The sequence below is a fragment of the Podarcis vaucheri genome, assembly GCF_965113315.1.
Source record: "Podarcis vaucheri genome assembly, chromosome: 5".
NCBI classification, from domain to species: Eukaryota; Metazoa; Chordata; class Lepidosauria; order Squamata; family Lacertidae; genus Podarcis; species Podarcis vaucheri.
The window spans coordinates 81,322,866-81,339,024 of record NC_138763.1 but is presented as its reverse complement, the minus strand read 5'-3'; the positions used below and the strand labels follow the sequence as shown (position 1 = coordinate 81,339,024).

Below are 16,159 nucleotides of genomic sequence, written 5' to 3'. Positions count from 1 at the left end.
GCCAAATCCCCTGGTAACCTTGTGGATTCCATATGGGGTAGTCCAAGGGATGCCCGTCTCCTCTTGCTTTTTTCCATTTTAAAATAATTGCAGCTGCCTACAACTGGCCAAGTAACTGAAGGGGCTCCTGCCACCATTATGATGAAAACAATGAAACTATGGCAACAGACTCCCTGGGAGTGATGCAACTTCATGACATGTGATCAGTCTTGGAGGAAATGGGGAGGTGGGTGCCTCTGTACAGCAAGAGAAAAAAAGGGGAAATGACCATTTTGTGTTGTCTTAACTACCGTAGTTTTTGCTCTATAAGACTCACTTTTCCCCTCCTAAAAAGTAAGGGGAATTGTGTGCGTCCTATGGAGCGAATGCAGGCTACGCAGCTATCACAGAAGCCAGAACAGCAAGAGGGATTGCCGCTTTCACTGCGCAGAGATCCCTCTTGCTGTTCTGGCTTCTGAGATTCAGAATTTTTTTTTCTTGTTTTTTTCCTCCAAAAACTAGGTGCGTCTTGTGGTCTGGTGCGTCTTATAGAACAAAAAATACGGTATATATAAAAAGTTCTGTGTTGGTTACGGGAATGGCGCTGATTCCTCCTAAAACATCCACATGGAACCAGCATGGGCTGGACCTTTCTCCAAACTTGTGCAGAAGCTGGAGCACTTAGAATTTGGTGTTGGGCCCACTCTTATTTCCTGCTCCCCTTCCCTCCACTGCCTGTTTATTCCACCTCCCTTAGAATAAGGATTTTATACCTTGGGAAATGGAGAAAATGGCAGGGTGGGGACAGAAGAATCAAGGAAGGAACTGTGTGGCTTGGTTTGGCGGGCAGTTAAGGAGGGTGGTTGCAAGCTCACCTTTACACTTGTCACATGCGTTGCAGGCTTTGAAGCTGAAGAAACAGGGAAAAGGAGGCATTTCCTCCATCAAAGGAACTAGGGGTGTTTGTTTTGTTGTGCTCTCTCCCTTGACATTACTTCAGTCTGGTCTGGCTTGAGCTTTTTGTGGCTTGAATGAGAGCCAGCTGGATAATCTCTTTTAGATGGTGACAGGGGAAGCCAGCCAACCACACCATCTGAATAAGAATAAAGAGAAGCACAGAGCACCATGTTGCTTTTGGACCACATAAATCACATCTGATACCAGTTCAGTATTTCTTTTGCAAGAAGGGCTCTGAAATAAATCCTGTGGTGTGTGGTTTTCAGAAAGAATCTTAATCCCGGAAGTTGATGCATTAATCAGTTAATGCCCATTTTAAATCATCTACTCGGGATGAGTGGGCTTTTGTACATTTTGGTATTGTTCTGTGGGTTGGCCAGCAGGCTGCTCTGCCCTCCTAATTTAGCATGGAGAGTTTCTAAAATTAATTCCACTACTGGTGCCTGTGCAGCTTTCCATGGCTTTCAATGCCTTCTGCCCACTGGCGTGTATTCCGCTTCTTTTGTCCTGATGGGCAGAAGTGATTGTGTGCATTGAGGCAAAAAGTGCTGGGTGCACCAAAGAATCTTGATGTCCTTGTAGAAACAGTTAACATCAAGGTTCGTTTTTGTGCTGCGGCTCATCATTGTGAACAAGCACTTGTGCACTTCAGCAACCTGGAAAAGTAAAATAAAAAAGTCTAGCAAGGAACAGACAGAAATCTACATCAGTTCTCCACACATGCAGTCGTCAATGTAGACGCTAGAAATCACAACCAAATTAGCAAGATGCTAATTCACCAGGGTCTTGGGAGAAAAGCAATGACAAACCTAGACAGCATCTTAAAAAAGTAGAGACATCACCTTGCCAACAAAGGTCCGTATAGTAGAAGCTAGTAGTGATGTATGGAAGTGAGAGCTGGACCACAAAGAAGGCTGATTGCCGAAGAATTGATGCTTTTGAATTATGGTGCTGGAGGAGACTCTTGAGAGTCCCATGGACTGCAAGAAGATCAAACCTATCTATTCTTAAGGAAATCAGCCCTGAGTGATGGAGGGCACAAGGAGAAGGGGACGACAGAGGACGAGATGGTTGGATAGTGTTCTCGAAGCTACCAGCATGAGTTTGACCAAACTGCGGGAGGCAGTGGAAGACAGGAGTGCCTGGCATGTTCTGGTCCATGGGGTCACGAAGAGTCAGACATGGCTAAACGACTAAACAACAACAAAATTCACCAAGGACGCTCTGCAAAAAGAGCTGGTAATGTTAATTCTGAGCAGAATCAGCACAGACATGGCCTACTGCCCAAATCCTGCTCTCTACTATGATTACCTCTGCCACTTAATATCCTGCCACCCTCTTCCAAAGGGGGGGAGTCATATTGGGGAAGGGGTTCAGTGTAGCATCTCTCTGCATTCCTGGCTAGCAGTATAGGATGCTACTGTTGTAATGACACTGGATGCATCTTTTTCCACAAGGTCTCAGAGGGCAGGTGTATCAGAGCCTTTGAACATGCTCCAGAGGCCCTGTTGAGGGCTTTTTGTTGTGTGTGCTTTTAATTGATAATTATTCATGTTGTGCATTGTGACATCATCCCACTTGGCACACCAGGTGTGTTCGGCCCTCCTGATATGAACTATAACTCCATATGTATGGAAACATTTTTGCTTCATCTAAATTGCCACTTTCGAATACTTTCAGGCCAATAAAAATGTATAAGGCAGCATTTATTTATTTATTTTTAAAAGAAAAATCCAGCTATCAAAACTGGCGAATAATGTCTGTACACTTACATAGGCATGTGTAGGCAGGCAGGCTACTATTTTCTTGTCTGGCAGAATTGTGAATTTATGGATGTCGCTGCAAATGTAATTCATTCCTAAAATCAATTATGTATGTCAGACCTAATAAAATGATCAACCAGCAAATATCCTACGTCTGTTGCTTAGGAACTGTCTTCAAAGTTTCTGTTTGTCTGTTGGATGCCGCTCCCCCTCATCCTTCCATTATTTGCATGTTTAGTACGACACACACCCCTTATTTGAACTCAGAGAGGACACCTGTTACCTCAATAATAGGAGAATAAAGAATATACCTTTCTTCACATCTAAAATTTACGTTTAGAGAAGTAAGAATAAATATAGAAAAATGCAGAAAACCAGATTCATTTAAATTGAATAGATTATAGGGAAAATATAAAAATTACATGGAAGGTTTAATATTGACCTACTCTCAACTCTTATTTCATTTAATTAAGCTAATTCAGTAAGGAAAGAAAAAGGAATGAAAATTGAGTAAATAAACATTGATATAGATGCAGATACTGGTAACATTTCTTCACTTTTAGCGTTTCACTTGCAAGTTATGTCAAGTGCATCTTTAAAGGGGGACATTTTAGTAGTTTTTTTGTCAACTTGTTTGAATATTGCAGTCTCATTTCTGCCGCCGCATGAGGGGGGAAAACTCTGTTTACTCTTCTTGACATAAGTTATGTCAGCAAACCCCTATAATTTCTGGTAAGACAACCCTAATAATTACCTGATTTAGAGTTTTTAAACAGTATATTTATGTGGTACAAATTTGCAAGTGGGCTGGTGGGTGTGAACACTCTTTCGGTAGAAGTGAGAAATTTCTCATCCAAATCACTCAGAGGATACAGAGCTATCATCTTTGATGAGACCACCCACAGCCAGACATAATGTCATGTTCATATTCTGCGTGAGTCAAATCCCTTAAACGTAGGGTTTTTTGCTGTTTCGAATACTCACTTTCCCATATGCTTCAATGGGCCGCAGATAAAAATGGGAAGGCTTTTGAAAATGTCACAGGCCCTGAACTGGCTATTCGAACGCAGGTATCGCATACTTCGTGCCATAACAGTTACTTTCCAGAAGAAGGTTTTTCCTGGACTACGCTGTAGTTTATTGGAGCCAAATTGTGAGCACCCAGAGGGATGGGTTACAACTGCCAGCTCAGCAAGGAGCAGGTGACACACAAAAGCAAGAGGATTTTACTTGGTCCTACAAAGCTACAGACACTGGCCTTGCTCTGAGCAATTTGGCACTGGCATAGACTGAGCTCTCAGACTGAGCACCTGTCTTCCTGCTTCTTTTAAGCTTGTCTCCAGACAAGGAGCCCTGAAACGTGTGTAGCAATGGCCAAGCGCATCTGTTCTGTTCTGAACTGGGTCACCAAACCAAGTAAACAACCAAAAAGCAGAGTTGATTCCAAGTCAATCCTGGCATTAGGAGATGATGGGTCCCTCCCTCCAGCTCCTCTGTGAGACCTGAAACGCATGCTTTATGGTGATGGGGGGGGGGTTCTTTCCCCTCCCTCTCTGAAATTTGAAATGCTACCACAGCACTGCTGCAGGTAGCAGGGATACTAGGAAATGTAATTTCAAATGCCAGGGACCAAGAGTTATTTAACTACTTCCCTGCCTGACTCTGTTGTCACCACAGCCAGATAAATAAATGGAGGAAACATCTTGCTCAGATTGCAGTCTCAACTGGAGAACATGAGAGGGTCAGGGTTGCCTGGTTCAGAATACTGGCATATTTTATGAGCATGCTGAATTCATTTCACCCCCAAATCTGTAGCCCCATGTCAATCTTCCATTACACATTGCTGAAAGTTCTTTTCTATCTTTTGTGTTTATGTATTGGCTTCTTCAGCACGGACTGTAGGAGTGTTTATTTTCTTAGGGTCATACGAATCAAGAAAGGGGAGCTCTTATATTTTCGCACCTTGAAAACACCACTTGTGTGTTATGCTCAAGAGTATTGCAGTACAGTGGTACCTCGGGTTACATACGCTCCAGGTTACATATGCTTCAGGTTACAGACTCTGCTAACCCAAAAATAGTACCTCAGGTTAAGAACTTTGCTTCAGGGTGAGAACAGAAATCGTGCTCCAGCGGCGCAGCAGCAGCGGGATGCCCCATTAGCTAAAGTGGTGCTTCAGGTTAGGACAGTTTCAAGTTAAGAACAGACCTCTGGAATGAATTAAGTACTTAACCCGAGGTACCACTGTATGTAGTTCTGCAGTCCTGCCATTCAAGCACAGCCGTTTATGTGATTGGGTTGAAACAGAATTGTATATCCTGAGAACTTCAATTTTCATTTCCAGTATGCATGTGGGCAAAGTTTTATTAGATCTCAAGATTGAGAGGATGGGATTGAAGCTGATATCCAATAATTTGGTGAAATTCTAGAAGCCAGAACGTGGAGTGATTGTGCCTAAATTCCTGTGGACAAAGGTTACATAATCCTTTGCCCTTTCTCATAACTAGCAAACGGGGGGGGGGGGATATGAAAATTCTCTCAATTTTCACTATTCATACATGTCGCAGAAATTTGAATTCCTTGGTGCATAGTTTGTAAACAGTCTTGGTTTTATGCTTGTGTTCCGGCAATTAAGTTTAGAAGCACTACAAAAAAATGGAGTGAATATCAGCAGCCTGATAACTTTGTTAATACAAATTGTTGCAGATCATTACCAACAATAATTAGTGCAGACCTCTGAAACTTGTCTTCTAACAGGGACAACGTAGGAAAGATATCTCTTCAATTACTGATTTTTTTCTAAGCCTAATTCAAGTTCTTGATGGTTATCTTTAAAACCCTAAATGGTTGTGTGTGACGGAAAAGTTGGTTAAAAGAAGGGTTAACGCATGGCAGCCTCTGATTGGCTGAGGTTTCAGGAGGAAAAATATAAAAGGAACGGATTCTGAAGAGACAGTAGGTTGGTTGGGAAGGAGGGTTGGTTGTTGGTTGGATTTGGGAAGTTGGTTGGTGTGAGGAGGGAAAGGGAGTGAGGTTGGTTGGTTCGGAGGTGGGTTTTGGGAATTGAGGTTAGTTAGGTAGGGAGATAGCTGGAGATTTTGGGACTGTCAGGAGAGAGAGTTGGTTCAAGATAAACATTCACTCTGAGTGTAATATGGAAGGTACCTTAGGAGCAGGACTGTTTAACGGGGTGTGTGTCTGAAGTAAAGTACAACCCTGGAAAGGAGCCAAACTCTAAAGCAGTACCTAAGTTTTATCCCTCTACATTGTCGTGTTACCTTGGATTTTAAGTAAAGTGTTCTTGTTTATTTAAAAAGAAAACCCAACAGAGACTCCAATTCTTAGTTTTCCCCTCACGAAGGACCCCCAACATTATACTCTGGGAAAATTTGTATGCCTGTGGGTTAATGGTTGTTCTGAGAGGTCGGGGCAACATAATCAAGTGAGAGCGGGTCCAACGGCGATAGGGGGAAAAATAATTAAGTGCAGTTGCGCTCACTGGTGTCCTGTCCCGCTGTGTCCCATATATTCATCCCCATTTGCTGAAATCAAGTTCTGGTTCTGGTCTGTATTCCATAACTTTCCCAAATAAAGCCATCAAGTGCTAGGAGCAGGGACTTCCATATGATGAAAATTCTGCTGTTCAATGAAAGCATTATCCCTCCCCCAGGAATTAGATGGGTTAATTTCTGAATTATTTTCAAGAGACATACCTAGTGATGCTGGTAGTTTTGTATTCCATAGTTGTCAATTGCCATCTGGACAGTCTAGATACTCAGAGACCATTGGGGATGGCTAGGTAGTAGATACTTAAGGAATATAGGTGACCACTGTGTGTCTGAGGATGTGTGGAGTCTTGATGCTGCCCCAAATATAACAGCTTCTTGTCATTCTCCCACGCCCTTTCAAAGTCCTGACCCACAAAATTCTGTTCTGCCTCCCTCTTACTATTGACACAAGTGGATGAGTTTATACAGAGATGTGAAATTCCATATCATTGTTCTGGTGACACCCAAATATCTCTCTTTTTCCTCCAGCCCAAGTTTTCTCTTACTAAGTGTCAAACTGTGTTTAGAAACTGTCTGTGGATAAGTCAATTGAAGCTAAATCCAGACAAGAATCGGGCAATAATGGCTAGAAATCCTTATGGCTGTCAGAGTAGGATTTCCCATATTGACTGGGTTGTACTTCCAAATATTTGTAGCCTCAGTATGCTTCTGCCTCCATGGGCAGAAACAGATTGAACAGATTGCTAGGGGGTCATTTCACCAGTGAAAGATCAGTCTTACTATGAAACATCAAAATAGTCAAAGTAAAAGAACTCAGAGAAATGAAGAAATACAGGAATGCAGTGATCACGGGGCTGGTTCATCCATGAATTGCACATCTCTTGTTTTCCCCATTACTGATAGTACTTGGACCACTGAGACCACTGAGACCTGGGTTCAAACCCCTGCACATTTTTTAAAAAGGGTAATTTGTGATTTGATGATAATTTTTTAAACAAAAAAGGTTTCATGGCAACTTTTGAAATTCTTGTAATATTATGCACATTCTTTAAAAGAGCAAACCCAGTTTTTCACCATTTTCTTGTTATGATATCAAGTAATGGTCTTAGGGGGGAAGGGGACATGGGTGGCGCTGTGGTCTAAACCACTGAGCCTCTTGGGCTTGCCAATCAGAAGGTTGGCGGTTTGAATCCCCATGATGGGTGAGCTCCCATTGCTCAGTCCCCGCTCCTGCCAACCTAGCAGTTCGAAAGCACGTCAGAGTGCAAGCAGATAAATTGGTACCACTCTGGCGGGAAGGTAAACAGTGTTTCCGTACGCTGCTCTGGTTTCGCCAGAAGTGGCTTAGTCACGCTGGCCACGTGACCTGGAAAAACTGTCTGTGGACAAACGCTTGCTCCCTTGGCCTATAGAGCAAGATGAGTGCCACAACCCCAGAGTCGTCCGTGACTGGACTTAACGGTCAGGGGTCCCTTTACCCCTTTACCTTTAATGGTCTTAGGGAACATATTTTAATATCCAGAAAACTTAATCTTTCAGTGCCATAACATTGTGGTGTTGATGCCATAACAAAGACCCAAGTGGGAATCCTGCCACGCTGAAACAGCTTCTATGGCTGCTAGTCATATTTGTGAAGGAGATGTAGCCTTAGGTACCCTGTCGCTAGGCAGAGTGAGGTGGCCACTTCAAGCAGCTGATTTGAGTTGTCATGAGAGAGCAGCAAATTGTGAGTTAGTTAATTTAGATTTATTAGTACTTTATTTACAACTATTGCTCTTTTTCCTGCCATGGATGGGGAAGGGTGCTTGTGGCATCTCTCTAAGTGTCAAAATAAAATGACTGGCCTTGGGTACTATGGGTATTATATTATGCACCTTGGATATTATTATTTTGGGGAGGGAGGCACCATTTGCTGCTCTGCCCTAAGCAGCAAAATGTAGCAACCTTTCAGTTGAAGTGGAGCAAAGGTGAGGCCCCACATATTTGGCCAAGTGTGTGGACTAAGTGTGCATCCTAGGCAGTGGTTCAGGATCCTTTGCAACACACTGGGTCCTGTGGCAGACATATAGGGTTCCTCAGCAGGGGAGGGGGTGCTGAAAGGTTTTCTTGGAGGCAGAATGTTTGGGAACCACTTGTACTACTGTTCCAGGTGGTTGAAAACGTTTTAGCTCTGTCTTAGCCTTCTGAGCAATGTTTGCAGTTGACTGATGCCTTGCAATTAGCCTGTCACTACCGCATGCGTATGTTTGTCATTTTTCCCCTTTTTCCCAGGTGCAAAGAGGGCTACCAAGGAGTCCGCTGTGACCAATTTTTGCCGAAAACCGACTCAATCTTGTCAGATCCAAGTATGTCAAATGTTTCTTTTTTCCTCTTTCTTCTTCTGTCTTTATTACATGCCGGAGGTAACCTTTGCCATATGATGTGACCTTTTGTTCATTGTCAGAATTACATCAAAACCCATTTCAGGAGCTTGTAAAGTATTTTGTATAATGAAATAGTCTTGAGTCTTCCTCATCATGTTATATTTTCTGGGGGAAAGCTATACAGAATAACATATTCCTTTAGCCACTGTCTCTCCAACAGGGCATGTGATGCCCTCCAGAATTTGCTATACCCATTAGCCCCAGCTAGAATTTCCTATGGTTGGGTTGATGTGAGTTGAAAACAATACACCAGCTTTTAAGAATATATACAAGCAAAATGCTTGTCATTATAGCTGGTAGGGCATGCTTGTAGTCCGGGATGATGTGTTGGAAGAGGTCCTCACTTTACCCCACTAAAAACTGAGATAGCCACTGTCTTTCCTCAGTATAAACCTGTCTTGGTTTCAAATTCTTGGTCATTTTGGGGGGGGGGGTCCCCATGGTTGTGGGGATTTGTTTTTCTATACCTGTATGCTATCTATATGTTAATGGTATGTAGTTGGAAATATATCGCTGTTTGGTTTTATTGTATGCATGTTACGTTCAGACATTACAGTAAGTCATGATTTATCATTATGGGAACAAGCCACCATGAACCTCCGGCTCACATATTCTTCCTCCTCCTCTTCTGATGTGGCTGGGAGGAGTTCAAAATTTTTGCTTTTGTCTTAGAGTAACTGCAACCAAGTATTACGTCTGAACCTGGACAAACTGTAGTTAGTTCTCCTAACTATGGTTGGTTGAAAGCAGCCCACTTTAAACCACTGTTTAGTATTGCATCTGAACTGGGCCTGTTTGTTCATTACTGAGTTTCTGCTGTTGCTACATTTGTTGGAAGGGACTTGAATAGTATTTTGTAGGGGATTGTTTTGTTTTGTTTTTTAAAAAATGATTGTCAGCTGTCCTGAGAATGAGAAAACTGGGAAGAAACAACTAAATAAATTTTGAACACATGCATCTCACTGCGGTGGGGGGTGGGCTTGAGAAATGCAACCTAGCATATTACACCAGAAGCTCAAAAAGAGGATGTATTCATCAAAGTCTTTCAGTTAGCAGTTTTACTCTTTCTTTTTTTAAAATATAAAATGAAGTCCAGTGTTGATTCTTCACTGTTTTTTGAGTCTACAAAACAGGAGGTTCGTGTTTGAAACTTGGGGCTTCTTCCCTTATGAAGGCTGGGATTTGTTTCTTCCTCTTTGTGGGTCCCCCCCCCTTCTTGCTCCTGCTCTTTGTCATTTTGCCAAAGTTTCTTGACTTGCTCTTCTGTATTGTATGTCCTGTGCCTTGCATTGTGGCCTTTTCTTTATTCCTTTGCCATTAACTGTTGTAGTAAGATGACCTGGGACAAATCAGCCTGTGTTTCCATCCATTTAAAACTTCATGCATCTATAAGTTTGGAAGCTGTTAGGTAGGCTGGATTCACTGAATGTACATCCCTATTGGTAAAATAGGAACAGTAAGCAACATTGACTGAGGTTCCACACATCATAGGGATCCAACTTAAAACCTGGACTTCTATTTTTGCTTGAACTTGACATAGTACAGCCTTGAAACTATTTATCAGAAGGGTAGACATTGATATTTTGGTTCTGTTGTGGAAATTAAGTCATGGTGTACTATAGGGGAAAATGTAAGGCTAATGTAGGTACAAAGAGATATGGATGTATGGAGTTCAACTATGAAACTTTGAATCTGATAGTTTTTGAAGGCATTTGCAATACCATTGCTCTCCATTGTCAGTTTTGGTTGCCTGTCCAGTCTTTCCATTGCAGCCTTATTCAGAAAAACTCTCTGTGTATTCAGCAAACACAGAGAAGTGGGGTTAGTGATGTAGTCATTGTCCCATGCCCAATGACAACTTGCCCACTGGCTTTTCTCTCCAGCCCCAGGTGTTCAGTTGAAGGTCTGAACAGGGAACCAGTGCATGTAGACTCCTTGCAATTACTAATCTTCTGCAATGGGGGGATCACCATCACTTGGAGAAGCTTCTGCACACACACACACACCTGTACATGCATAGGTTCCCCATTCAGACCTTCTGCTGACCTCATGAGTGTTGGAAGTGGGGCAAATTCATTGGGCACATGGATGTTAGGAGCACACCCACTGAATATGGCCCTCCCTTTGTTCTGAGAACACTGGAGTGCTCTTCTGAATGGGGATTTCTGTCTTTTTGTAACAGTAGCTGCTGTACGGAAGAGGAGCTAGCACAAAACCTATCGTGGTGTCCAAGAAAGCACAGGAGATGAAGTAAAAATTGCTGATGTCCCCATGCACACACAAAAACACATGCAGAAAGCACTGTGGATCCTGTTGAACTCAAATAACATGAGATATCACATTCTAATATCAAAGTCCTGGAAATATAAACAGAATATTCATCTACTTAGAGTTACCTAGTGGATATTCATCACAAAACTCCACAGAGAATAACTGGGGGAAACAAATGTGTTTTGGTTATGGTTGCAAGAAGAGTTTGACTCAAAATTTGACATGAGATTTTAGTGTGAACTAATCTTTTACCGGAAATCTTATTTAAGGGCAGTGGGGAGGAAACCGTTCTGCAACAATCACATTTTGAAGGGGAGGTGGTAGCCAGTGCAGAGTTTAATACTTCTCATGCACCATTGACTTCCACTCTTCACTTGTGTCTGGCATTATGTCAACAAAATGAGCTTCTTTCTTCCAGTGAGTACTCCAGTTGGCTCTGACCCTTCGGAGGGGTACTCCATTAACAGCCGTCATGCAGACAAAACTTGTACGTCTGCCAGTAAGGTTTGGGGGATAGACAGTAGACAATGGATATGTATCCCCACAAACATTTCCCAATATATAGAAACACCTACTCTGCTGCAGACAAATTATCACAGGTAAAATTCAGAAGCCTGCAAGCTGAAGGGAGGGAAGTAGGTCTAAGATGAAACCACCTAGTATAACTGCTCCCATTCACTAAAATTTGTGACATTGGGGGGGAAAAACAGGTTAGCAACATAGTATTTTGACACAATCCCATTTACCATGACTCCTAATTAGGTGGGATCATATATGTGACCATATATATATTCAATAAAATAGGCTCTCAGGGCCCGCCCTGACAGACGCCTAGCTACACCTGCCTCTCTCGTCTCCCATGATTTTTCATTTCTACATCTGGTGACCCCGAACGATATCAATGGAAGGTTTTACCACAAGGAATGTTGAATTCCCCTACCATGTGCCAATATTATGTGAATCAAGCCCTTCAGCCCTTCCGTTTGCAGTATCCACACCTCTTGATTTTCCATTTTTCATTTCTACATCTATATATATAGTCATTCACACACACACACACACACACACACACACACACACACACATACTCACAGAATGATCACTCCAATCCTCAATCCCTCATCACTGTCATGTATATACATCAGTGATGAGGGATTGAGGATTGGAGTGATCATTCTGTGATATTACGGCAGTGGACAAAGCTGTATGCTAACTTTTGAATAAATGTGTTTTGATTTAAATATATATGTGTGTGATAATTCAAAGAGGAGGGGGATTGGGAGGATGACCCCGAAGAAGCAAAAAAATCAAGGGGAACAATGTTGCTGAAGAGAATCATAAATATGGTGAATGTTCACATGCTCAAAGCATTTTTTGGGGTGTGCGGGTGTGAAATTTCCACATGGAGTCAGGCATTTAGGCATGCAGATTCAGCACTCTTCCATAAGTTATGTACACAATCAGCTGCATGAAACAGGCTTCCAACAAATAGCCTCTTTGGACTTCAGTCAACATTGGCATATAATCTTCATGAATCAAGGGGAAGTGCAGTGTAGCATATGCATCCTGCTGCAGAACCCTTGTGGTTCTGGACTCACATTTTGCCCAACTAGTCCTACTGGTTTCATTAAGAACACATGCCGCAGCGCTTGCCAAGATAATGAAGGCACCATCTGCATTGGCAACCTGTGTTCCTCAAAGGAATTGGGTTTGCCGTGTTAATGTAAAGCCTTTTCCCAATGTATTAGCAGTTTCTGGGCTGTTTCCCCACCATCAACACCACCTAGCAATTAGATTAAAACAAAACAAGAGATCACTATCAACCTCTGGTGTATCTAGCATGGTTTTTGTCCAGGTTTTGCCTCATTTAGAAGTGTCTTGAATCCACAGCTCAGCAATGAAGTTTGGTACCTCAACTTTGGAGGGTTTTTTAAAAAAATACTTTAAACTGGCCTGTTTTCTATTCGTAGCCAGACTGTTTCTGAGCATACACGCACCTTTACCATGGTGCCTTACTGTTGACCTGCTGTTCTTAATACGCTTTTCTCCACTTCTGCATTGATAGGAAGGTGAAATTGTTCCAGTAACTTGTCAGATCACATTTACTGGCCTCAAAGCAGGGAAGTTCAGCATTTCAGCAGTCATAATTCTTGATGCCCAAGGAAATGAATATAAGCAGGAGAGGTCACCTGGAGATGGCATTTGGGGATAACCATGAAAGCACTCTATATATAGGCAATTAAGTTGAAGAGAGTTTTCAAAAGATATGCCACATCTATCTTAACTGCTGTGCTCATGGTTGTCCCCCCCCCCCCAGTATTCAAGTTCCAAGTTTAAAAAATTGAAGGAGCTGGCTCTTCATGGGTGCTTTAATGTTGTCTCTCTCCCATCAAACACACACTTAAAAATGGATGTTTGACACACAAGCATTATATTGGCAACTAAGAAACATCATGCAGTGAACCTAGGAACATCATTTCTATGCAGCGTCACTGAGAACATGGGCAGTTTTCAAAGGCTTCCACACTCTTGTGCTCTCCTCCTCCACTCCCACCCTCTTTGGTCATTCACACTTTTTTTTTTTAACAAGGACACACAGGATTACATGGTTCAGCAAAGTCAACTTGACAGCAGGTAAAAAAAATCAAATGAGCTTGCGTACTGATGCTTGAGGTACTTACAACATATGTAAAATTTTGGTGGGTACATAATATCTACATAGAGTATATCTATGTAGTTATCTCTAGATGCTCTAGTTATCTCCTGCTTGGACTACTGCAATACATTCTACATGGGGTTACCTTTGAAGTTGACCCGGAAACTGCAATTAATCCAGAATGTGGCAGCTAGACTGGTGACTGGGAGTAGCCGCCAGGACCACATAACACCGATCCTGAGAGATCTGCATTGCCTCCCGGTATGTTTCCGAGCACAATTCAAAGTGTTGGTGCTGACCTTTAAAGCCCTAAATGGCCTCGGTCATGTATACCTGAAGGAGCGACTCCACCCCCATCGTTCAGCCCGGACACTGAGATCCAGCGCCGAGGGCCTTTTGGTGGTTCCCTCATTGCGAGAAGTGAGGTTACAGGGAACCAGAAAGAGGGCCTTCTCTGTAGTGGCACCCGCCCTGTGGAACACCCTCCCATCAGATGTGAAGGAAATAAGCAGCTATATTATCTTTAAAAGACATCTGAAGGCAGCCCTGTTTAGGAAAGTTTTTAATATTTAATGTTGTATTGTTTTTAACACTCGATTGGGAGCCGCCCAGAATGGCTGGGGAAACTCAGCCAGATTGGGGGGGTATAAATAAATTATTATTATTATTATTATTATTATTATTATTATTATTATTATTATTTACATAGAATAATAGAGTCCAACCCCCTGCAATGCAGGATTATGCAGCTGTCCCATATGGTGGATTGAACCTGCAACATTGGCATTATCAACACCATGTTCTCACCAACGGAGCTATCCTAGCTCACAAGTCATTTAATGTGGACACTGGTGTGCTGTTTCATCACCTCATGAGAATTTTACTAGACTGTCAGAATCAATTCAAAATTAACACAGAGAGATGAGCTGAAATAAAAAGAACAGGAAAGACACTAAAGAACAGAAAAGACGCAAGCCGAACTCTCATAATGAGCTTATACCAGTGAATGTTGTGTCTTGTGTTTTTATATGTACTTTGTACTTGTGGAGGCTTATGAGCTTTCTTTCTGGCTCTGAACTCAGTCTGGGAGCAGAGATTAAGCCCTTCCTCCTTGGTGGCATTCTTCCTAAAGGACCTTACCTGTTAACGAAGAGGAGGCTCTTCCTTTTAAAATAATAATAATAATTTTTAATTGTAAATTTTATTTGTATTTTCCACACAACAACACGAAAAATATTGAAAAATAACAATACACAAAACACAAAAACCAACGTTCAAAAAAACAAAAAAAATCCATATCTTACAAGTTAAAAATCTAAACATTAAAAAGAAAACAAACATTGACTTCCACCAATCCCACAGCACCTCCTTTACCTCTCATTGTGTTTTCCTTATCATCTCTATCCTAGCATCCAGATATAAATCCCTCTTTCTTATCCTTTCACTTCACAAGGTTATTCTAGACTCAGGCAGATTTCTGTCCTCGAACCTTGCCTTTTAAGGTATTCATTTAGACACTCCCATTCCTTTTTCACTTCACTTTTTGGTTTTTGTCTTATTATATCTGTCAATTTGGCTAATTCTAAATATTCTGAAAGCTTACATAACCACTCTCCCCTAGTGGGTAGGCTAAACTAAACTTTGCTCTACCAGGTACATATGCTATAGTGGGTTCAAATTTCATTCTCCAGCACTATGGTCCACATTGATTCTGTTCTCCAGAGAAATTGGTGCTTATTCACAGGCCTGGTTACTGTTAGCAGGCAAAACCAATCCAATTTGCCTTAACCTTGGTAAAGTTCAGAGGAGCAGAGCAAAGAAAATCTAAAGTTTCAGCAGGCAATGTTGCAGCTGGGGCCTATGAACAATGGTTCTGGCAAGGCCCGTCCTGGGATTCTTTCCAGATTTGTTTTATTTAGCGTCTAGATTGAGCATGATTGGTGCTGGAAAGTTTGAAGTGTTAGCATTTCTCAATTGAAACAGTAATGAGTTGACTATTTATAAAATAATGCACCAGTATTACTACGATAGCATTCCCAGTCTCAAAGTACAGAGAACTGACCTTTCATTACAGAAAGGGTTGAAATTACCTGTGGTGATCAATATGGGGTATTATTGGAAGTCAGAAAGATAGCTTGTAAATGAAGCATGTCTCCCCCACCTTTAGCAATTGCTTTAAAAGTCAAAGTCATTCAGTGGACAGATAATTGGACTTCTACAAAGGAGACCTGGGTTCAAAGTACAACCAGTTTATGGATTCCCTGGGTAGTCTTGGGCAGATGATTCAGAATGGGAGCAATTATCTTTTATTTGTAAGGACAAACCCTGTAAAATGTTCAGTTAAATCAGGGACATGAAATTGGTGGTCCTATCTGCTGGTTGCGTTGCATAGCCTTTGGGCTTGAGCACACGCAATTCATGGCAACTCATTTGGCATTGTGACAGTCTATATCCATAAGGAACTCGGTTCATGTCTCAGAGTTCTGACACTTGGGAAGCAACATGGAATGTTCCTTTGCTATCATGGAACTAGATGATAATAGAGAATAGAGAGCTTGGCTGTCCTCTTTCTCCCCTCCCCCAATTTCCCCTGCATTTTGA

At 42.0% G+C, this 16,159-nt stretch overlaps 1 protein-coding gene across 2 annotated transcripts in view; it reads left to right on the top strand.

Moving 5' to 3' along the window:
• The window catches only part of NRG3 (neuregulin 3), a 615,395-nt gene that overhangs the window by 455,888 nt on the left and 143,348 nt on the right, over positions 1-16,159 (top strand). For both annotated transcript variants that reach the window (XM_082222407.1, XM_082222406.1), the window contains exon 3: positions 8,480-8,553. In XM_082222407.1, coding sequence (XP_082078533.1) covers positions 8,480-8,553 — 74 coding nt within the window. The remainder of the gene's footprint in view (positions 1-8,479; positions 8,554-16,159) is intronic.